The 24,617-nt window shown below is 37.1% G+C and overlaps 1 protein-coding gene across 2 annotated transcripts in view; it reads left to right on the top strand.

The window, feature by feature from the left end:
• The window catches only part of dlc1 (DLC1 Rho GTPase activating protein), a 122,088-nt gene that overhangs the window by 36,126 nt on the left and 61,345 nt on the right, over positions 1 to 24,617 (top strand). Inside the window, exon 5 of one of the 2 annotated variants that reach the window (XM_081362085.1) lies at positions 5,791 to 5,824. In XM_081362085.1, coding sequence (XP_081218211.1) covers positions 5,791 to 5,824 — 34 coding nt within the window. Of the gene's footprint in view, positions 1 to 5,790; positions 5,825 to 23,931; positions 24,371 to 24,617 lie in introns of those variants that run through there. The other variant, XM_081362086.1, reaches the window with a different exon arrangement.

The raw sequence follows: 24,617 nt of genomic DNA, 5'->3' as shown, positions 1-24,617 counted from the left end.
CATACTAAAGCACATGTAAAGTACTAACTGAAGTGTTATATTGCATTTCAATTTGATGTTTTAAATGTACTAAATTGCAACTAAATTGTATTTTTCACAAGGAATGTCTTTCTAAAATGACATTCTGATTGTTATCCTAATGTTTTGTGTTTCTTTGGTTTCAAAAGCAGTGCAAGTCTGCTGAATTTAATGTTAGTTGTTGATGAGTACAACATATTTGGCTTTTGGAGTTTTCATTTATGATAATCATCGCATGTTTGACTTCAGATATTTCTTGTATAACTGAGTGAATGCTGACTTTCAATCCACATAATTCTACCCTACCAACTGTTTTAATGCGTTTCTGATCAATGTTTATCCCATGTCTCTCTCACTCACACACACACACCCAGTAAATAAGTACTTGAGTGCTCTGCCCCGTTGTTGTTTTTTCTGTTGGACACCTGATACGACCTCTGATCCCTAATGCCGTGACAACCTGTGCCCAGGGACCTTTCAGGCCAAAAAATGTGACCCAATCCTGCCCCATAATGACTGGGGACACATACTTGCACACACGATTGCATACTTAAACACACACATACCAAAAAAACCTCTCACTCTCATGACTGAAATGTAACATATGACATTTGTATACTTGGGTGGTCCAGTGCTGCCGGGCAAGTGTGATGGACCCTGAAGAGTACATTGTAAACAATTTCTTCCACACTCAATTTTAAGACGGTAAAATGTTTTAAGTTCTGTATTTTCAGTTCAAGCTTTGTCATTGCAATGATTATAGTGTTATCATTGTCATGGTGTTGCTATGTGGTTTTAAAGGTGTTCTTATTGTGTTTAGTGTGTTGCTTGCTAAAGCAGATGTTTGTTCGCTGGTCACTTACTGCTACAGTAGTTGGCTGAAATTGGTCGAGTTTCTTCTTCAATGTAAATCTATGGGAATCTTGTTCGATCACTTGTAAAAGTAATAGTAGCCTACACTTTCAACAGCCCGCATGATAGTAATTTCAGTAAAACCACAAGTATGAGAGATGCTTGTCTGTTTTGCTGTTCTTTCTATTATTTATTCATTTCATGTATCACATTGTCCTAATTTTCTGCCACCTCATTCCCTGCTTCCTCTCCATCTTTTCTTCTTTTGTTCTGAGCTCATTTTAACCATCTTCCCACTCGTATGAGGGTGGTGGGTGGTGTGTTTGGGATAGCACATGATAACAGTGCTCTGACTCAAATATAGTTATTCTGAGTATGCCAGAAGTTCTCCGAAGTATTAATAGTATTTCACTGTCGGTGGCCTTGAGTTGATTCTGTGAATTTGAGAAAACAACAGGCCCACACATAGAGGAATGTAGAGTGTGTTGCTGTGGTGGTCACAGTCACACTATGATAATATGGCTAACTCTCTATACTGCATCATGTTTCATAGTATTTGCAGACTCATAATTTCACATTATGGTTGCGAAACCTGAGTTGACGGGTTGTGGACTTTTTAATGCACGTTGAGGTATATTTTGTGCTATATTTTACAATCGTGTTGGCATGCATGTGTATGTAGGCTATGCGTGTTTATGGGTGATTTACTGTTGATAGCTCTTAGTGTGCCAGCATGGGGGACTTTTTTGCTGTTAGCTAACATTGCTAAGGTCATTATTTAGCCGTAAATCTGAGAACCATCATCGTTTTTTTTATACGGATTATGTCAATTTATGTTTATCTGTGTGATTCAGATAAACCATTTTCAGGTATGTGTGTATTGGTGTCAGTGTTTTAGTGTGTGTGTGTTCCCTAGACAGATTGGGTGCAAGACAATTCTTTATCCAGACCTCAGTATCAGCACCATCAACAAGGAATGGAATGCAATGGGTGGATTTGTTCTCAGCTATGGAAAAATAGTGTTGTCGGGTAGAATATCTTTTGGTAAAGTCTTTAGTCTATTGAGCATTTCAGAAATTAAGGGTAATAAAAGTGAAGTGTGCAGTTTTATGTTAATGCATTGAAATGGTGCGTTCACGCCATCTTGTTATTACCGTAACAATTCTGAACTCTAAAAAGCCTTCACGTGCTTGTAAAACTTGTAATTAAAAAATGTAAACTCTTTGAGAGCTACGACTTACCTGGCTGCTGTTCTACCTGACTACTGCAGATTTAAAGTGTGTTCGACTTGAAACAGTGCTGTGCAGACTGATAGGTGTTTGATCAAAGTACCACAAGAGCGATTCGAAAGCATGCAGAGCTTTATTTAAGGTAATTACAACATGGTGTGAACGCAGCCAAAGCTATAAGTTAGCCAAATCCTGACCAGTCCAATTGCAACAATAGCCCTTTTCACACAGCAATCTCAGTAAATTACCGTAAAATTACCAGATTGACTTTACCGGTAAAAACACAAATATGCTGTTCTTCACACAAGCAACAGCGTTCTGGCTTTTTACCGGTAAGAGACCATTCACACATCAGCACCAAAATACTGGTAAATTCTGTGATGACAGGCATAAGGGATGATCAAACAATAAAGACTAGCCTATATGTGTGAAATAGGCTAATGATTCGACCAATGGTGAGACTTTAAGGCGGGACTATCAGTTTGTCCAACCAACTTTGTGTTCAAGGAAATAACTGCATTTCTGCAAAGGAATTATTTTTTGGCAATTCCATTGGGTGCCACTAGAGGTACATATATTACACACTTCACCTTTGAACATTTGCTCGTCATTCACTCCAAAAATCCTTTAAGAATGTTTCCATATCTCTTTATAGTCATGTACATGCTTTGCAATGAGAATAACAGGGACATATGCGATACTAACATGAAAACGATGGCAGATATGTGATTTTAGAATGTCTTAGGCACATTGTGTCCATTAAGATCACAATCACTCCTTAGATAACACTCCTTAGATAAGCCACTCGCACCCCTCACATACATGTATATAATCCCCAGCATGCATCTGGCTTCATGAGGGGAGGATGGGTGGACGCAATGATGAGGGTATGTTAACAAAAGAGAAAGAATTTGGAAACAAAAAAACAAAGATAGATAAAATAAGGCAATGTGATAACAGAGGGCAATAAAGGAATTGAGGAGAGAGATAGAACATGAAAGAAGACAGAAGAAAGAGATAGATAAAGAAGAAGAATATGGTCTGATGTTTTGAGGAGAAAGCCACATTCTTCATATAACAGGATGCATCGCTCTTTCGAGGCAGATGATGGAGGTGTTTCTGTCAGTATGATCTGTTCCAGGGACTTTGGGATTACACAAGGTCAAAGATCAGTGGACAGAGCAGGAGTTCTGTGGATGAAGGTCACCCGGAGACTGAGACCTCGACATTCCTTTGGAACTACAGAGATTCCTGTTCTGTCTGACTAAAAAGTCAACACAAATGAATAATGAACAATAACTAACAAAGGAACAGTTATTAATAGCCATTGCTCTTTCAGGAAAGAGTCATTTAGAGGCCCCATTAAATCAAAATTAGAGTTTTATGTTTTTTTTGTTCATGTCTTTTATCGTTGAGGTCATATATATGCTAGTGTTAGTGTTATTTTAGTATTATTTCTTATTACAGTACAGTATTATTCATTATTATTGTAGTATTTATTAATAACTTGAATTAGATTTTATTTTGATCATTTCAGTTTTCATTTTAGTTTATGTTGTTTGTGCTTGTCATTTTCTTTAGTTTTTGTGTTTTAATATTTCTAATTAGCTTTAATTTATTTTTGTTATTTTAGTAATTCATCTTAAACTTATTTCAGTCAGTTGCCAAGGCAACATTTGTGATTTATAAATATTTTTTTTTACGTTCAAGTTTTTCATCTAATATTTGTATTTTATTTTAGAAATAATAAAAAAATAAGTTTTAGCTATCAATTACAATGTTGTATTGTTAATACAATTTATGTAAATACAATACATGCCCCTAAACATGCTGCAGTTTGATTTTTTTTAAGCATACTATACATTTAAAATCTCTCCTTTCTAGGAAAACAGTATTGATGACTCATCCTACACTATGTAGATTTGTGTCCAATCAGATGCTCTCAGCAATTAAAATGTCCTACCACAAACTACTACCTGCATCTGACTAGCATGAAAAGCAAAACCATGGCTTATTGTTGTGACTTAACTAAAGCCCTTCATTATGTCCCACCAAAACTTTCTGTTTAAACACAGGTAGAGCCTTTGCAAAGGTCATTAACCAAATCCACAAATGTGATACATTTGGAAGGTATATTATTGCCTTTGCAAAGCAGATTAATAATTTTTCCAGGCAAAATGCTGTGGCTAAAATAATCTCCTAGACACACTTTTTTGGTCTTTTTCATTTGTGTTCTCCACTGAGACGTGTCGACATGGTAAAACTATGCAGCGGTTTCTTTTTGTCTCATACCCTCCTTGTTGAAAAACAAACTTTTATCAGCGTTATCAGTAAGTACACACATGATCTAACAAATTATGGATAATCACATTCAGTCATATGAAGATAAAACAGACTATCAGTCATTTTAGAGTATATGTACGGTAAGCATAAATGTATCTCTCTCTCTCTCTCTCTCTCTCTCTCTCTCTCTCTCTCTCTCTCTCTCTCTCTCTCTCTCTCTCTCTCTCTCTCTCTCTCTCTCATCTGTGTGTGTGTGTGTGTGTGCGCGTATGTGTGGTCCTGGTAAACCCTACGTTATGAGGAAAAAATGTCCCCACAAAGATGGTAATATCAAAAATCCTTGTCCTTGTGGGCACATTTTTTGGTCCCTCTGAGGAAAACAGCTTATATATCCAACTAAATTATGTTTTTTGAAAATGTAAAAATGCAGAACATTTTGTGTGATGGGTAGGTTTAGGTTTGGGGGATAGAATATACAGTTTGTACAGTATAAAAATTGTGTGTGGCCTGGTAAACCCTACATTGTGATTTTTTTGTTTGTTTGTTTAAATGTAAAAAATGCAGAAAGTTTTCTGTGATGGGTAAGTTTAGGGGTAGGTGTTAAGGGATAGAATATACAGTTTGTAAAGTATAAAAATCATTATGTCCATGGAAAGTCCCAATTAAACACGAAAACAGTGTGTGTGTGTGTGTGTGTGTGTGTGTGTGTGTGTGTGTGTGTGTGTGTGTGTGTGTGTGTGTGTGTGTGTGTGTGTGTGTGTGTGTGTGTTTGGAGGTATCTTGTATCTGGTTCATAAGGAGGAGGGTGTTTTCAAGGTTGAAGAGGCTACACAAATGGCCTTATTTCTTGGCCAGCTGCACTTGGTGGGCATGAACACATACACAAACACACACAGTGTTTTACTCACAGGGCGACAGGTGGTAGGCTAGTTTATACTGGCTTGGTTTGAAATGCAAACTATGTTTATAGAGTTATATTGTGAAACTGAACTGTTGTATTGGTCCTTACTGTTGTATTGGAATTCAATTTCAGGAATTTCTAATCTAAGCTGACCTTCAGACATGATAAAATGTATTTTAGGGATTTAATGGGATAGTTCACCCAAAAATGAAAATCAAAAGAAGATATTTTGAAGAATTTCGGTAACCAAACAGATCATTTGCCATTGACTGTTTATGGTTTTTTTTTTTTTTTCCATACTATGGAAGTATTACACTATGGAAGTGGTTACCCTTCTTCAAAATCTCTTCTTTTGTGTTCAGCCGGGAAAAAAAGAACAAAGAAATTCATATAGGTTTGGAATAACTTGAAGATGAGTAAATTATTTTTGGGTGAACTATTTTTAATCTTATTGTATTTCCTTGTCATTTGCAAAATATAATTTTTTCTTTATTTACTTTCTTTCAGACCTCTGCTGTACTTTGTGAGAAAGACAGAGCAGGTAAGTCCACATCATCTCAAGTTTTATTATCATAGCCTACATTAAGCGGTAGAAGCGATGAAAAATGTATACAGAATGGAAAGCAAAACTGTATGTTAAAAAAAAAGAAAGAATATGATATGATATGATAATGTTATGGCTGTTTCCAATATTAGGATATTCAGTTAATGTTTTCAATATTTGTTTCTCACCAATTTATCACAGTGAAAAATCTTATTAAAGGTTATGAAAAACGTTTATCAGATTTTGTTAATCCGAGTCAAGTTAAGACATACAACCTTGCTTTCCCGCCAAAGGATGTCAACTGGTAGCACTGGATCTGTCTAAAGCACTAGCAGATGTTATTCAGTCAGACTATCAGAACAGAGACCTGTAGATGTGTCTGGAAATGATTAAAGATTATTACAAGAGTGATATATATCTAGAACAAACCTCTTTGTTCCTTTATGGATGCATGACCATTTGCTGGCTAAAAAAGATGCTTTGTTGGGGCAAAGCATTTCGATTGTCTCACCCTCAGGCTAAGGACAAATGTAGCATACTAGCTATTAACAGATTTCTGTTAGCCATTTTCTGCTTCTTATGTGGTCATTTGATGTTCGTTGACTACTATATATCAAGTGTTATACTTGTGCAGTTGTCATTTGTTGTGTACTTTTTGTTAACTAAAGCCCTATTCACACTGGATTAGTATTATCTGGGGACCACATGTGATTTAGAAATTACCCACCCACATCTGAATTCGCACGGGATAAGCGAAGCCTGTGATTTTACTCAAATTTACTGACTTATCTCCCGGATATGATGTCAATAGGCTATTGCTTGGACATATCTTGTCGTTATAGGTCTAGCTGTATGAAATATCATAAACAGAAGAATGTTCCTTACCGCATGCTGCTAGTCATTCATCTCCATCTAATCATTCTTTTTGTTTGTGCTCTTCTGATGGTTTTCAGCTTTCTCTTTCTGCAAATTGTATAGTTGTATGGTGTAGGTATAGCGATATGACCCAGCACCCAAAATACTATCAAAACACTCCAACGCAGCCTCCATTCTTCACGAAAGATGGATAAAAAAGCGCACGGTAAACAAAAACCTTGAAAAAAATTATATACGACCCCGCCAAATGACAGAGATGCCGATTCACACGGGACTAATATTATCACAGGACCAAACACACCATAATCTAACATTGAGACTTTCAATTGTCATGTTAAATGTAATAGCACCAGAGTCAGAAATTACTTTCGACATTCACTATGATAAAAAAGATGGATGGATGGATGGATGGATAGATAATATTTAGAAAGGAAGGATTCAGTTGCTCAAAAAAAAACCTTTACGGTTTTATTATGATCAACAATTTTGCCTCAATAAAGGTTTTTTTTTTTTTTTTTTTTTTAGTGCACATGCATTTGTTTACCAAGGAGACATTAGAGTTAATGTGCTCAAGGGATAAAATGTGTGAAGAAAACAATCTACAAGTTGAAAGTTCACTTGTAAACAGAAAAATCACTTGTAAACAGAATATTTGTGTGCGTCATTTACAATAAAGCTTTAATGTTATGAAATTTTTCAAAAAGTATGAAAATATTATTTAACTGTTTGTAATTAGGATAACTAAAATGCTAGCCGAAAGCAGACCACTTTGTGCAATTAATAAATATAAAATAAATAAATACATGCGTACATACATACATAAATAAATGAACAAATACATGAATACACATACATACATACACAATTGAGATGTGGTTCAAAAGACACTGTGGTGAAAATGACTTTCAGAAATCTCCAGTGATGCATGTATATCCAAAGGTAGGTGAAGTGTGGGTGGGAAACTTCTGGTCAATCAAGTTGACCAGACACCAGACGAGCCATAAGACATCATTCTGGTTTGACCCCTGTGTCTCTCTGGAATCAATAGCAGAAAGCAACAGGAGCTGGAGACTGTCTGTCTCCATCATCTACTTACTTGTAGTGGTGTGTGTGTGCAATGGAGACAGGGATGAAAAGACATCGCATCATGCATTTTCCAGGGTCTGGCAGATTTTGGTGGTGTAGATATTATTGATATCACTCGCAAGCTCTTAATTTTGAGAGGTCCAGGATTTTTGTGTAGGCTATTTTGCGTTATGCAATGACCCCCTGTGGCTCTACGGCTTGGTATTCTGGTGTGTGATGGATGATAAAATGCAGGCCAGATTTTAGCACAATGGCCCCCTGTTTCAAAGCACATCAAAGCTTCTCTGTATCAGGCCAGGAATGTGGGGTGCACAGCCTGGTTACATCACGCAAACCTTGCCCCAAGATGAAGAGCATTCATGGTTAATTTCCGGGTTGTTATGGCGATGACTTTTGGGTCACAACACTGGAGCAAACAGTATTTATGTTGTGCAAGGAAAGTGATGCCCATCTAGGCGTCACATCTTACTGTACTATCCCTTTCCAGACTGGGCTAAAACACTGAAAGTCCAGCAGCAGTGATTTTGAATGTGTGTTTGCATATGTTTTGTGTGTTTGTATGAGTGAAGAAGTTCCTGTTATCTAACACAAGCTCCATGGCCATGAAAGACATTGTTACTGTAGTTTGCATTCAGGGTCGTTTTAAGGGGTATTTGGGGCACCATTGCTTTAGTGTAGACAAATGGATGTGGCTGGAGGATTTAGGTTTTTAACCTTGTGATGGCATCTTATCTTTAGAAGACTATACGGGGTCCTCACATTTGTTCACATAAAGATAACCATGTAGAAGAATCTACTGTAAAGAGTATTTTATTTCAAATAGAAATCTTTGTAGAAGAAATTACTAACATTTTTTGTACTATTAAAATTGTGCTCTGCTGTTTGCAGTATATTCAGTATTTTGATCTAGTCTTTTATACCAAAAATGTTTTAATGGTACCTGTACCACTACTGTTGGCACACATACATGTTTCTTGGAAGGTGATGGTCTGTGAGTTGAGGATAAAGTAAAACATTACAGTTTGGCTTTTCATTACAGAAAGCCTTTGCTCCCTCACATTATCTTGATTGTAATCCCCGTAATGCTGATCTGGGATCAGGCCTCTGCATTCTCACTGACATCTGCCATTAATAAGTGAAACTACAAAACTGATCTCATGTCTGTGCCTATCAAGCGCAACCTCTCATTCTTTCTTATCTCCAATGAGTTCGGTACCTATAATCATGTCCGCAGAACGCCTCCCTCTCCGGCCTTTTTGCCTGTAGTTCTTTGATGTGCGTTCATCCTAGAGCATTCCTACCCCTTCGCACCCATTCCCCCCTGTCACGGCTCAGGCTCTGAGTCCAGAACAATGGGTCTATTGCTCACTTCTGATCTCTCTCCCTCACCTGCATCTGGGGTCGAGCCCCAGCTGGGTAGAGCCAGGTCAGTCCAGGTACAGGTTGGAAAGAAAGTCTCTGGGAAGAGAGGGGAGGAAAGGGGTGAAATGAGTGCTTGAGAAACTGTCAGTTCTGGGATTAGCCACACAAGCTTGACACTTCTTCCAACCAGTTTCCTCAAATCCATGACTGCACACACACAAGCAGCAACTACATACACATGCAGGCCTAGCTAGTGAGCATATTCCTCCCATGCTTATCTCCTGACTTGAAAATTGCAGAGTGTGAATGAAAAATGGCTTGAGGTAGTAATGGAAGTATAAAGGTATTGTATGTAGGAATGTGCACCACTAGATATTTTCATAAATAATGACGATATGCCTGAACTAAGGAAGCCCATAGGCTGGTTTCAATTGACTGGATTTTTTAGTTGGTCGTTCCCACAAGACTCGTTCTCCTGTGTTCAAAAACCGTCTGGAGAACAACAAAATGCAGGGACCTAATTATTCATCTATAATAAATATTATATTGCATTATATTATATTATATACTGTATGTAATAATAAGAAATGTTTCTTGAGCACCAAATCAGCATATTAGAATGATTTCTGAAGGTTCATTTGACACTGAAGACTGGAGTAATGATACTGAAAATGCAGCTTTGCCATCAAAGGAATAAATTATATTTAAAAAATATATTAAAATAGAAAACTGTTCATTAAAATTGTAATATTGTATTTTTGATCAAATAAATGCAACCTTGGTGAGCATAAGACTGATTTAAAACTAAAGAAATAATAAAAAATTCAAAAAATTAATTGAACAGTATCATATTTAAAAGTATATTAATAAAACAAAATGTGATATAAATATTTTGCTGTTTGTTGTAACCTTATTGGAAAAGTTGTGTCTTGAAATTCCTCTACTTAAAATCTGTCTCATAATGAGCTGATTTTTGATTTTCCTCAATAGGCTACATAATAAAAAACACATCTTGTGAGACCCATCCCTAATCTGTTCAAGAATATGCTCAATGCAACTTCACTTTGTCATTAAGGATTTGTATTGTTATTATCATTCTTTAAGAAGATGGAATAGAGCTACAGAAATAAGTTTAAATCTCGACTGTTATTTGTATTTATTTAATATTTTTAAACAATGGCTGGTTATATAATTTTGATGGACCCTTTTGAAACTTAACCTATAATTTAATGTCTAGGCATTCAGGAAGAAGGAATTTAATTTTCATAAATTGCTTTTAAGGGTGGATTGCTTTTAAGGGTGCTTTTAAAATATTGCTGAACACTTACAAAGCACTAAATGGTTTAGCTCCCCAGTACTTGAGCGAGCTCTTAACGCATTATAGACCTCCACGTCTATTGCGATCTCAAAATTCCGGCCAGTTGATAATAACTAGAATATCAAAATCGACTGCTGACCGTAGATCCTTTTCCTATTCAGCACCAAAACTTTGGAACAGTCTTCCTAATATTGTCCGGAAAGCAGACACACTCTGTCAGTTCAAATCTAGACTAAAAACACATCTCTTTGAACTAGCATACATAACACATTATAGACTTCTATAATTCAGTGTTAGGCTGCATAGTTTAGGTCAGCCGGAACCGGGAACACTCCCCATAAATCCTGATGTACTTATTACATCATAAGAAGGATGGCGTCTACGCTAATATTAGTCTCTCTGTTTTGTACGGATGGGTAGCCGGAGCGCGTTAAGGGTTTTTCTGTTAGAATGGTTTTGTGTTAGCAGCCCCTAAGTTTATAACTAATGATCTTCACAACGGAAGTGAATCAGTCAATCAAAACTAACTTTAGCTGGACAACAACTTTATCCTAGAGCTGTTGTAAAGCCTAAACAATCTGTTACGGTAATTTCCTACTGTATCTGTAAATCTGCTTTGAAACAATCCATATTGTTAATTGCCATATAAATGAAGCTGACTTGACTTGAATCCCTGCCGCCATTTTGAAGTGCGTTCCACTTCGTGAAGTGGACGAGGGAAGTTTATATGGACATACTTCATATGTACACTTCAGGCAGCTCCATATACCACAATGCAACACGATTGTGACGTCAACGCATAGTGCGTTTAATTTACCCCACCACAAATAACTCTGATATTTTTTTTTTTTTTTTTTTTTTAAACAACTCAAACACACCTTTATACATATAGAATGCTGCATTAAACAATTTCATAAGGGAAGAAAATAAAGAATAAATCAACCCCATAGTGGATTCTAAGTGATCAAGGACTTAGCACGTTCCAATTCAGCCCATTGCAAAGGTTCCGCCAGTAGTGGGCACTCATGCAACGTAAGCAATGACGTACATCCGAGTGAACAAGATGGAGGGAAGTTAGCAAGTGAAGGGCATGACAATTTTGGACTGGAACACAGCCCTGGTTGGGAAACATTCTGTTTCATGCTCAACTGCAATTAAAATGTATATGATCATGTTGATGTTTTATTTACTGGTGAAAGATTATCTTTGTGCTTATTGAATATATTGTGGATGTAATGAGATAAATAACAGGAGGCATTTTGTGTTTTGTAGAAGGACTTTTCTGTATCTGCTGAATGAATATTTGTGCCAACTTTGTGGTCCTGGTTGGGATTTTGCCACATTGAGTACTACTATAAGGTTCATGGTTGGATGTAGCTACATTGGACAGTTTGATTACTGCTACAGACTTCCTTTGATGGGAAATCTATATGTTTGATGACAGTCATCTACTTCATTGGGTTTCATTTACCATCAATTTACCACAGTTAAGACTTGCATCTGACTTTCACAATCACCTTAACTTTCTACAACAGTGAATGTTTTATATATATATATGTATATATATATATATATATATATATATATATATATATATATATATATATATATATATATATATATATATATATATATATATATATACAGTATATACACTCACCTAAAGGATTATTAGGAACACCTGTTCAATTTCTCATTAACCTGTTAAGCTGCAACCCCACTTTTGAAAAATCCCAAGAAATGACATACCCAAACTGAAACAGATACAGTTCATGAACCCTTTGTACTAAAAGCACAAGTATGATCTCATTTGAAAGCTGACACCTGGCAGTTTATTGTAATGTAGAATTAATAATTGTCATAATGACAAAAATTGTTATAAATAGCTTCAAAGTTTTGTAAAGTTATTAGAAATTATTTTTTATGAAACATCCTCATGAAAATAAAATTGAAGTTGGCCCTGGAGCAATCTAGAAATGCACTACAGCTAATGCCACATGTCTAAACATTTTATGTTTAAAATCTTAAGATAATAAGTCCAAAACTCTGTATTTAGTGAAATGTTTTTCAAGACCATGTCATGTGACTTTATTTTGATTTGATGCTAAAATGCTACTGATATTTATTGTCATCTTCTTACCATTTATGCAGTATATTGTCTTTATTGTTTTGTGGTGCAAACGAGCCCCATTCAGTCTCAGTCTCCCCCTGCACACATTCACACTTCTCCAGCCTGGCTATGGCTCTAAATATGCATTTCTTTTGTCTGCATTATAGTTAATAACGACTGGCTATTCACATGCTATTCATATGGTTTCAGTCACTAATTTCTTTTCTCAAAGTTCACCCTTACATTCTAAACTGTTTTAAATGCATTTCTTGAATAAAGAAACATTTCAGTAAGCATTCAAAAAATAATAAAAATATAACTTCTAGGTGGCAGGTGCACCTAGGGCTAGCTAGCATGTTAGCTTAGCACACCATCAATACACGACAATTTATGAGATTAAAACCATGTTTGTGCTTATAAACTTACTTTATAAAGCAAATCGAGTATTTTAAATAATTTTCTGTGATCTAATTTGGCTTCAGATAAAAAAATCAGAGAGAAAATATACTATTGTATACTGTTCTGCACAATGATAGTCTATATAGATTAGCATTACATTATAAATATAATCTATAATTATGGAAATACCTGGCATGGATTGAAAAACACAGGTAACTCAAATATCATAGCAAACATGTTTATTGTCTTCAAAATGTCTGTATCTGCATGTTACAGCCATAGTTACAGCGCGATCTGTTGTTAGCTGTGTGTGTGTTCGAGGCTTCCTGGATTGTCACATGATTATGGCACTTCTTCATGTTCTAATACTGTGCACAGGGCGGCGAGGGCGCCCTCAGGCTATTGGTATGAATTGAAAACACATTAACAGAGTATGCAAACGCTCATAATGATTACATCGACGCATTTGGGTATAAATTCAATAAATATTATTCCTGTCTATAGAAATCTGATGTAAACCTATGAGAATATATCAATATTTCTCCAAATCTGCACATTTTTAGCTAAAAGCCCGGAAGGACGTTGTTTTGTGTATCGCTGTCATGACGACGGCACGGGAGTTTTTTTATGAATGAAAGCGGCTGACGCGCATAATTCATATCAAAGGTATCGACTCATTTTTTCATTTCATAACTCCTGACACAAATTAAGAAATAACTGTCGCTATAAGTTTCTCAAAATACAATAGTGGTCAAATTCTGAAACTTGAGTCTTATATCTTTGTAATGATGTATAGTTTGTCAAGGTATAACATTAAATCTGATAGTAACTTTGAACTATTTATAAAAAAAACCGCTTCAGTGCGCCCGCGCTCTGGCAACGGTTAACAGGTTAATGCAATTATCTAATCAACCAATCACATGGCAGTTGCTTCAATGCATTTAGGGGTGTGGTCCTGGTCAAGACAATCTCCTGAACTCCAAACTGAATATCAGAATGGGAAATTAAGGTGATTTAAGCATTTCTGAGCGTGGCATGGTTGTTGGTGCCAGACGGGCCGGTCTGAGTATTTCACAATCTGCTCAGTTATTGGGATTTTCACGCACAACCATTTCTAGGGTTTACAAAGAATGGTGTGAAAAGGGAAAAACATCCAGTATACGGCAGTCCTGTGGGCGAAAATGCCTTGTTGATGCTAGAGGTCAGAGGAGAATGGGCCGACTGATTCAAGCTGATAGAAGAGCAACTTTGACTGAAATAACCACTCGTTACAACCGAGGTATGCAGCAAAGCATTTGTGAAGCCACAACACGCACAACCTTAAGGCGGGTGGGCTACAACAGCAGAAGACCCCACCGGGTTCCACTCATCTCCACTACAAATAGGAAAAAGAGGCTACAATTTGCACGAGCTCACCAAAATTGGACAGTTGATGAGTCTCGATTTCTGTTGAGACATTCAGATGGTAGAGTCAGAATTTGGCGTAAACAGAATGAGAACATGGATCCATGGTTACCACTGTGCAGGCTGGTGGTGGTGGTGTAATGGTGTGGGGGATGATTTCTTGGCACACTTTAGGCCCCTTAGTGTCAATTGGGCATCGTTTAAATGCCACGGCCTACCTGAGCATTGTTTCTGACCATGTCCATCCCTTTATGACCACCATGTACCCATCCTCTGATGGCTACTTCCAGCAGGATAATGCACCATGTCACAAAGCTCGAATCATTTCAAATTGGTTTCTTGAACATGACAATGAGTTCACTGTACTAAAATGGCCCCCACAGTCACCAGATCTCAACCCAATAGAGCATCTTTGGGATGTGGTGGAACGGGAGCTTCGTGCCCTGGATGTGCATCCCACAAATCTCCATCAACTGCAAGATGCTATCCTATCAATATGGGCCAACATTTCTAAAGAATGCTTTCAGCACCTTGGCGAATCAATGCCACGTAGAATTAAGGCAGTTCTGAAGGCGAAAGGGGGTCAAACACAGTATTAGTATGGTGTTCCTAATAATCCTTTAGGTGAGTGTGTATATATATATATATATATATATATATATATATAGATAGATAGATAGATAGATAGATAGATAGATAGATAGATAGATAGATAGATAGATAGATAGATAGATAGATAGATATCTTTGTGTGCTGGGTGTTTTTGTAATACTATTTGACTGTTGTTTCTTTGTTTTGAGTGTATTTTAGCGTTTAAATAAAGTCACAAAAGGTGCTTACATTGCTGTTTTTATTTACTCATTGGTTTAAACATATGTTGATGCTTATGACCTTCCCTACAAACAGATTATTAATTAGCATTTACTCAGAGTAGCACGTGTTGGTTATAACATACATAACATTGTTCTATTCATCGTACATATTGTGCCTTTAATGTACGTCATATTCCGTAAGCATGCATGTTTAATCAATAGTCCACTTACTGGACCTATGATCTTGGGATATTATCTTTGTCTGTAATACCCTGGGAAATTCCACTTAAGTCATCAGGTTTTCCCATCTGGATGATTAAGATATATTGCTATGGTAGCATCATTTCGAGAGGCTATAAGTATGCCTGGAAAGAGGAAGTTGTTGAGTCAGTTTCTGAGAAAAGTAATTTCCTTTTTTTTTTTTTTGTTAAATATCTCGGATGGGTTTCCTTGTCTGCATAGAGGTCTTGCTTATCTTGATTATTATTACCTGCATTTCCTGTCACTCAGAACTGGTGTTTTGTTATCTCTAGCTTGTAACTCTATTCTCTCTCTATTCCTGGTTTTCATTCTTAATATCAGGTTTACTTAAAGTGATATTTCATCATTATTTACTCACCCTCAGGTTGTTCTGAACCCATATTTCTGGTTGTTGTTGTTTTGCATTGTGTAAACAATGGCATATTCCATATTCCAAGATATCAAGCATGTTAGTTGTCTGGGGTTGTCTGCAGGGTTTTCATAAGAACCATATTGCTGAACTAATATGTTAATTAATTGCTTTTAAACAATTTCATTTTTGATAACACTGGTATTCACATATTTGCATATTGTTGTCTGAGGCTGATTGTTTGCAGTAGCGTGACAGAAATGTGCACCCCAGCAGTAAACAACCCAATAAATTCTGTCAAACATGAGATGATCTATACTGAATATATACTATATCTATATATAAAAAAACTATACTGAGTCCTTATCTAGCCAGCGATTCACATACATTTCATTGCCAATTTTCTGAGACGGTTTCACATGAAAGAACCCAGCTGAAACAAATCAACCCTCTTCTCTGAACAGATCCTATCCTGATCTCATGTTTGTCATCTTCATGTCCAGAGGCAATAGTAGAATAGCATTAATGAGAGTCTGAATTGTGGAGCTAATGTGTTCTTAGGCTTGTCTGTCATGCTTATTTGATTCTAAGAACTTAATGCCCTTACAATCCTAGCCTTTTATTTCCCACACAGTTTTATTGGCTTTGAATTATTGGTAAAGAGACTTTGTGTTTGAGCAAGGGTACATTCTTGGCCACTTCATCACTTTAAATATGTCCCAAACCTCTTTCCACTGCTAACACCCCCTGCTTTTATTCTACTTCTCCACTTCCTGCTGCATCCTTTGACTCCCAGACTTCTCAGTTTTACTGCTTTGTTCCCCTATTAGAGAACCAGTAGACTGAGCTGTTCAAATTTGGGGAATGTACACTTACAATCCCTGTGCTGTATTCCTTTCGGAAGGCACCTGTTTGAAGACTGTCATTCTGTTGGAGGAGTTTTTACATCTAAGTGCTTTTTGTCCAACACAGGAAAATTATGTATTTTTTCCACCAGTGTCATTTCACATTGGCACTAAGGGAAATTACATTACGAATACTTTTTTTTTTTTTTTTTTTTTTATGAAATTACTCACTTCTTTCTCTTGCTGCGACTAAATTCATAGCTAATATTTTTTCACTCTTTATCTACATGATGATAGTTTTAAATTGTAATATTTCAGTTTTTATGCATTTTACTATTTTATGATTTGATGTATGGGTCTAGGACAGTTGGAAAAATAAATATATATATATATATATATAAAGGCCACTTGATATTAGTGAATAAATGATAAAGGCCTGATAAAAAGTTTCCAAGCCAGTTTGAATGTGACCTTCATATAACAAAAAAAGTTTTATTTTTAGTTGTTATTTTTGATAATATGACAGTGCCAGGTCTACACATTTCCGTGTAGTATTGAATAACTGAGAATTATCTTTTAATGGATGTCACTGGTAATTCCCATTTGTCCATTCCCAGGGTCATTCCCTGCTGGGGTAAGATATTGGCCTGCTGGACAGGAAACTGTCAGTTGTGCATTGTGAGTTGATGGGATAAGCAGCTTGTTCAGTTTTTGTAGAACAGGATATTAGCTTTTCAGATTTCTGTAAAGATCACTTTTAGCCTCATATGTGGGCCTTGAGCAATCTCTGTCCCATGACTCAACAGCACAATACTCAGCAGGGGTCTTATGATGTGACCACAGGTTTTTTTTTTTTTTTTTTATGTCAGCTTGTTTGCTTGTCTCTGTGTTTGGGTGGGGACTTTAATACTCTGTTGACTCCATAGATGTTACCTCTTGAACTTGTTCCCCATTGTTTTGTGTTTATAGGTCATTGTGTGTACAGGTAATCCTCTTTTAAGAGTATCAGCATCAGTCTGAGTATTTTGGCTGCTACACAATGTCATGATGATCTACTAGCTTTCTTTTGCTTATTATGTATCTGTCTCTCTTCATCTTAATAGCATCACCCTAATATCGTTTCTGTAACAGTGTCTTCTTAGGTGTGACAGAGAGCAAAAGAAAGAGAGACACATTGATTACCCTTCTAGAGAGCTAGCCAGAGCGAGACATTTGTTCTTCTCAGATGACAACACAGGCTCCTCATTCACTAACAATGAGATGAACTTTTCATCTTATTGATGCAATCACTCCAGGAATGGAATGCTCAGAAGAGATGAATGAAAGAGATTGGATGCGTCCCAAAAACGTGTGTGTGTTTTATTTGTGTAAGTGATTGAGTACAAAACTCTGCTAGGGTGCTGAAAGTAGGACGAAGTGTTTCCAGACTTCTAACATTACACATGGGCTGACATCTTGGTATTTCCAAGAAGATTGTGTTTTTCTGTTGTAAGTGATATTGTGAGGGTGAGGTTTAAATGTGTGTATTTGTGTTCTCTTATTTGAAAAACTTGACAAATTTAGATCTTGCTCTTCATGAATTATGCTGATAACTAAAAGAAAGTTTTGTTTTTAATTAAAAATAATAATAATATTTGTACACTTTTAAAATCTCACAATTGAGGTCCAAAAGTAACTTTTTGAAATGCTTTCAGTTGAGCTAAAAAAAAAAAAAAAATATATATATATATATATATATATATATATTTTGTAAACAAAATAAATATTTTGTGCCTAGTTTAGACATTTAAAATTGAGTTATTTTTACCTCTTGTATGTTTGTAGAAAGGAAAAATTGCTTACCACATACCACGGCTTAAAAAATAAAAACATATTTAGGGCCCTATTTTAACGATCTGAAACGTAAGTGTCAAAGCGCAAAGCGCAAGTAACTTTGTGGGCGGGTCTTGGCGCTGTTGCTATTTTCCCGGCGGGATAAATGACTCTTGTGCCAGGCGCAAATCTAAAATGGGTTGGTCTGAAGTAGCTTCATTATTCATAGGTGTGGTTTGGGCGTAAAGTGAAATAAACCAATCAAATCGTCATCTCACATTCCCTTTAAGAGCAGGCGCGCTTGTTCTAAAGCAGATTCCTATTATAACTGCGGATTTGCCAGGCGTGCGCCAGGAGCGATTCACAGCCAAGGAGAGCAACGCTCTCGTCAGGGATGTTGGGGATGGAGAAACCCACCCAAATTAACTTCGGTTAAAAAGGCATATGATAATTTGGGTAAATGTGTAAGCTAGATGTATGCTATCTATCTATCTATCCATCTATCTATCTATCTATCTATCTATCTATCTATCTATCTATCTATCTATCTATCTATATATCTATCTATCTATCTATCTATCTATCTATCTATCTATCTATCTATCTATCTATCTATCTATCTATCTATCTATCTATCTATCTATCTATCTATCTATCTATCTATCTATCTATCTATCTATCTATCTATCTATCGTTCGTAATAATGTATGATTTGCAAAACTGAAAACTGCTGCTTCTGTGTAGATGAGAGAATCAAAGTGTATGCGCGTTGTGCACACGCTACATTGATTATGGCCAAGCATGCGCCCTTAAAATAGCATATGAATAACATGCGCAACGCGCCACTGACTTTAATTTTTTTTTTCCTGGTTAGTGGCGCAATTGTTTTCTAAACCTGCAAAATAGCATGAAGGAACGTTTGCGCCAAAACACGCCTCCTTTTTTGCGCTGAACCGCCCAGGGAGCGCAAGTTCATTCCCTAGTTTAGCGACGTGCTTCTGTGGAGGGAAAAGCACGCTTTGCACGGGTGCAAAATAGGAATGATACATGCGTCGGTGTACAAAGTCAATTGCGCTGGGTGCAAGATAGGGCCCTTAGGCTATTTCATGTTCTCACCACAGGTGACGCTTCATCAGACAATTTTCTTTTTGTTGAGCACCCTCATTGAGCTTTTTGCCCATTAAATGTGCAGACTTTGTGTTAAACCTATTGTATCTTTCCAACAAAATTTTTATTATACATTTGTTTTACTTAATTTACTGGTCATTTCCAGCTATTAAAGGGATAGTTCTCCCAAAAATGAAAATTATGTCAGTAATCGCTCACCCTCATGTTGTTCCAACCCCGTGAGACTTTCATTCATCTTCGGAACACAAATTAAGATATTTTTGTCTTAATCAATCTTAGTGCTGGGCGGTTTACCGGTTCATACCGAATACCGGTGTTTATTTTTGTTACGATATGAATTTTTAATATACCGCAATACCGGTGTATGTCGCTTTAATCGGAACGCGGCGCTGCGCGACACAGTCTTCACCCCTCATTTACAACACACGTCTGCGGCGCATTACAGCTGCGACAAGGTTTTATTCCGTCCTCCACGCGGTGCGTCAAAATAGACTAGGCGCCTATATTTAGCGAAGCGGCGCGGAGAGCCGCTTCTGGGAAGCTTCGATCTGAAACACAAGCATTGACTAGAATGGGCACGAGACGTGTGGGGGTGAGAGTGTCTTTTTTCTCGCGGCGCGCGTGTTTTTATACTGTATTAACGTATCTGAACTGAACTGACGGTCTTTAGAAAAGTTTCTTTGTTATTACGATTGAATCTTTCTTTATCTTTCCTGATAAAGCAGTGTTTATGAGCGTTGCTGCTTTGTGTGCAGCCGTTACCGGGGAAACCACTGTTTCTGCCGCTCCTAAAGCGCGTCCTGCTGGCACCTCTTTGTAAACAGCCTTGCAAACCTGTATTATTAATATTAGTGTGGATTTTTTCTATAATATTCACTCATGACAATAAAATAGGGCATTATAAGTAAATCTACTGCAGTATTTCCTCTCTCACTCAGTAGAAAATGTGGTTAACACCCATCATGCTTGAAAAAAAAAAAACGGTAAAAACCGTGAAACCGGTATAATTTAGAAAAAAACCGTGATGTTGATTTTTGGTCAAACCGCCCAGCACTAATCAATCTTAATCACGTAGTGTAATGCAGCGCTTCTGTGTTGTACGTCACACGCATCACACACATGACCAGCGTCGGCCAATAGTGAGCCTGCGTGGTGACGTACAACCCAGAAGCGCTTTGCTGTTACACTACATGAATTCACTCAGGCCCACACAGACGAAAATGAATAGTTGAATAAAGTCATTATTTTTGTTTGGTTTTTGTGCGCAAAAAGTATTCTCATCGCTTGATAAACTTGTGGTTGAGCCACTGTAGTCACTTGGACTATTTTAAAGATGTCTTTAATAACTTTTCTTGGCCGCAAGTTTCGACCCCATAGTAGCCTATGGAGGAGTGAGACAGCTCTCAGATTTCATCAAAAAAATCTTAATTTGTGTTCCGAAGATGAACGAAAGCCTTACGGGGTTGGAACAACATGAAGGGTGAGTGATTACTGACAGAATTTTCATTTTTGGCAATTAAACTATCTTAGAAATGTTGTTATTTATTTTACACCATGGTGCTGTGTGCAAGCTTTAATGATTGAATCGTCTAGATTTTTGAGTGGAAAAGAGAGGAAGAAATGAAGCTTATCTCCTCTAGCTTTTCCTCAGAGGTCATAAAGTAAATTAGCATTAGTGTGTGTGTGTGTGTGTGTGTGTGTGTGTGTGTGTGTGTGTGTGTGTGTGTGTGTGTGTGTGTGTGTGTGTGTGTGTGTGTGTGTGTGTTTTGTGCTATTATTAAGCATCCATTGTAGTGCGACTCTTAGCTGGCCAATTAGCCCTCATTGCTCGCTTCAGTGGTGCATTACTGGGAATGCAAAAGCACTAATCCAAAATTTACATCCTTTTGCCAAAGTATTCTAAACACACAGTTACTATTATCTTCAATTATCAACTCTCTTTGAATGCTCATAAACCCAGTAATTTCACACCCCAACACACACACACACACACACACACACACACACACACACACACACACACACACAGATCACATGCCTTCTGCTAGTGTTAAAAAAAATACTGTTGTTGTTAAGTATGATCCATTTGTGTGAATCAATTCAAACTGTCCATTTCATTGTTGACAAAACAGAGGTTTGAAGTGATTCACTCAAAAATCTTCACAAATATGTATTAGTAAAATATAGCTGGATATTGCTTTTGTATGTTTATGTTCAATATTTGAAATTTGAAATATTAAAAGATTAATCAATATTGAATGTAGCCTCTGTGGAGTGAAGCAGAGTTTGTGTTTTTTAACAGCATTCTGCTGAGCACTGTTATATTTAGTGGAAAATTTAACAGTTTTAATTCTTTTGACACTGTAAACTTAATTATTAAACTATAAAAGATAAGTTACCATAAATCATACGTATTCCATGAAGAATAAATCACAAGGACAGTTGTGCTTCTCAGTGTGTGAACAGAGAGGCAGAGTTAATGAGTGCATGTTGAGTGTGAATGTGAACTCAGATAATTAAATCTGCAAATTATTTCTCTGTATATTATATTATATTTGTTTTATTGTGTTTACTGCTACAACAGCATAAGTTATTTTCCTGTGTCCAAAGGGCGCGTGCATCTACTAACAGTTCAGCCATGCAAAACAACATCTATTGTTTGGCGGGCTTAATCCGGTTCATTTACATATTACTGTTACATAACTTCCATTTGGAGCCTGGTAGTGCACTCTAGCTTAGAGAAGTGTGTAGATTTACCTAAATTAACAAACATGTAATTAGGCCTGTCGCGATAGTCGATAAGTCGATTAATCGCACGATAAAAAAAATGAGCTCGATAATTTTTCCGGCCGCGATAATTCCATTTGCATGCTTGTTTGTTTTCCTCGTCTCTCTCTCTCTCTACCAAAGAGACTGGATGACCACTCTCGCTCGGTTCTTTAGCGTATAGGAGGAATGAACCCTCTTGTTGTCAGTTGCATGGTCTTTGTGTGGGGAGGCGGCGCCGCGGCGCTTGTCAGTCACATGGTCTTTGTATGGGAAAGCGCCGGCGGGAGTGTTTGCGGCTACTGCCGGGAGAGAGAGAAGACGCTAGTTGTGAGTTGCGACAGCGAGCCCTATCGCATGAAAATGCGTATCTATACCACGAATGTTATTTCTCGTGCCATTTATACGCCAAAACTAGTTTTTGCGTGCATATGATACGCTCTTTATGGCATGTAATGCGCACGCACTCCTCACCCCTAATCCTAACCAAGTATTTTCAGTGCGTATCATACACGCAATAAAGTGCGTCTCCGTCTTCCCGACAGTACACAATCACTTGACAAAGCAACAGGAGGACAAAGTAACAGGAGTAACAGTGCAAAATTGTGCCATATGGCTTGTTGAGGCTTTTTTTTTTTTTTTTGTTTACAAAGGTCCTAACTGTCAGTTTTGCCTGTTATGGAATGTATCACTATTTAAGCCTAATGTCTAAAGCCTAATGTTTAATATTTTTTGAAGTGCAATTTTGTTTACATCCATTTTATTTATTAACAGACATTTATTTTGTTAACAGACACTAAGAGTCCATTGCTTTCATTGTTTTTGGTTGTTTTGTTCATTTTTTTGGATATTTAAAATGTTTTCCGTTTTCAATGTTTAATATTCTTTAGAAATAAAAGTTTATAGATCGTTGAAAAGGTGTACCTGCATTATTATGCCATTATAATTATATTAAATGAAAATGGTCTCAGAACGGCAATATTATCGTTTATCACGATAATTTCTTGGACAATTTATCGTCCAGCAAAATTTGTTATCGTGACAGGCCTACATGTAATCAGATGTTAGCTAAACCAGACAAAACCATAACATTTTGTTTCATAAATGTTTTTTATTCCTAATATAATGCAGTGATATTTCTAAATGATTGTATTCTACTGCAATTATATTGTAACTATCGGTTTTATATGAAAAACAAAACTAGCTTGATTAGCTTTATACGGGTCTATGTTGTGTCCTCATTTAGATGAAATAGATGTGATGCATTGAATATATAAATGTATTGTGCTTTAGAGCAGGAAATTGTTTCCTATCTTTACCTCAAAGCTAGGAAACAAATGTGGGTTGGTTCTTGTCAATGTGCAACACCTGCTGCTTTTTTGTTGCATGTGTAATCTTAGCGTAGGACGATTGTTTGTGGCTTCCTCTCATGTAAGAGTACATGTTCGCTCAAGCAGAATGAATGAATGCGCTAAGATGAATTCAGATGACGCACATTTTGCCTCCATCAGTACAGCCACTTAGATGTTTCCGAATGCAAACTGACAACATGAAGACAAGTAGCAGCTTGAAGGACACACAAAGAGAGTGAGCGAGTGCACTTAAATTACACAAATGTGGCTTTTTGAAAATTCACATTGCGGAGGTACTGAGGCCTGAGTCTGAAAGCACTCTATCCTACACACACACACACACACACACACACACACACACACACACACAGACAGTAGCGCAGGACTGAATGTGAGAGCATTGCAGTGGGAACTCCCTAATGCACACTGCAGCACCGCACGCAGAACCGGACATAGAAAATGGACTGAGTAGAGACCGACAGACCCGGGAGAGGGGTGAAGGAGGACGAGGACGAGGATTCAGAACCGAAAGAGCACAGGAGAAGATGTCGAGGTCCATGCGACTGCTGCTTATGCAGAGATCTTTGAGTGAACACATCAGATACTCCACCTTTAGGGCTCTGGATCTGTTTAACGGAAACACACGAGACCAGAGGCTGACAGGTGAGTGTGAGTGGATGTGGATGTGCGAATGTGGAGGGAGTATTCTCCGGACATATTCTAAGGACGAACATGGCCTCGTTGTGATGCTAGAAGTGGTGGATGTGTATTTGACCTTACAAAAACGTAGTGATGGTACCATTGTATAGTGACAGTATCAGATAAGGGACTCTAATTTATGTACCATTGTACTGAATGTTTACTGTATTCATATAGCATGACAACTATGGTATTACTATGTTTCCAAAAA

The sequence above is a fragment of the Scardinius erythrophthalmus genome (assembly GCF_964197995.2).
Source record: "Scardinius erythrophthalmus genome assembly, chromosome: 3".
NCBI classification, from domain to species: Eukaryota; Metazoa; Chordata; class Actinopteri; order Cypriniformes; family Leuciscidae; genus Scardinius; species Scardinius erythrophthalmus.
The sequence above is the reverse complement of the archived record's forward strand: the minus strand, read 5'-3'. Positions and strand labels throughout refer to the sequence as shown.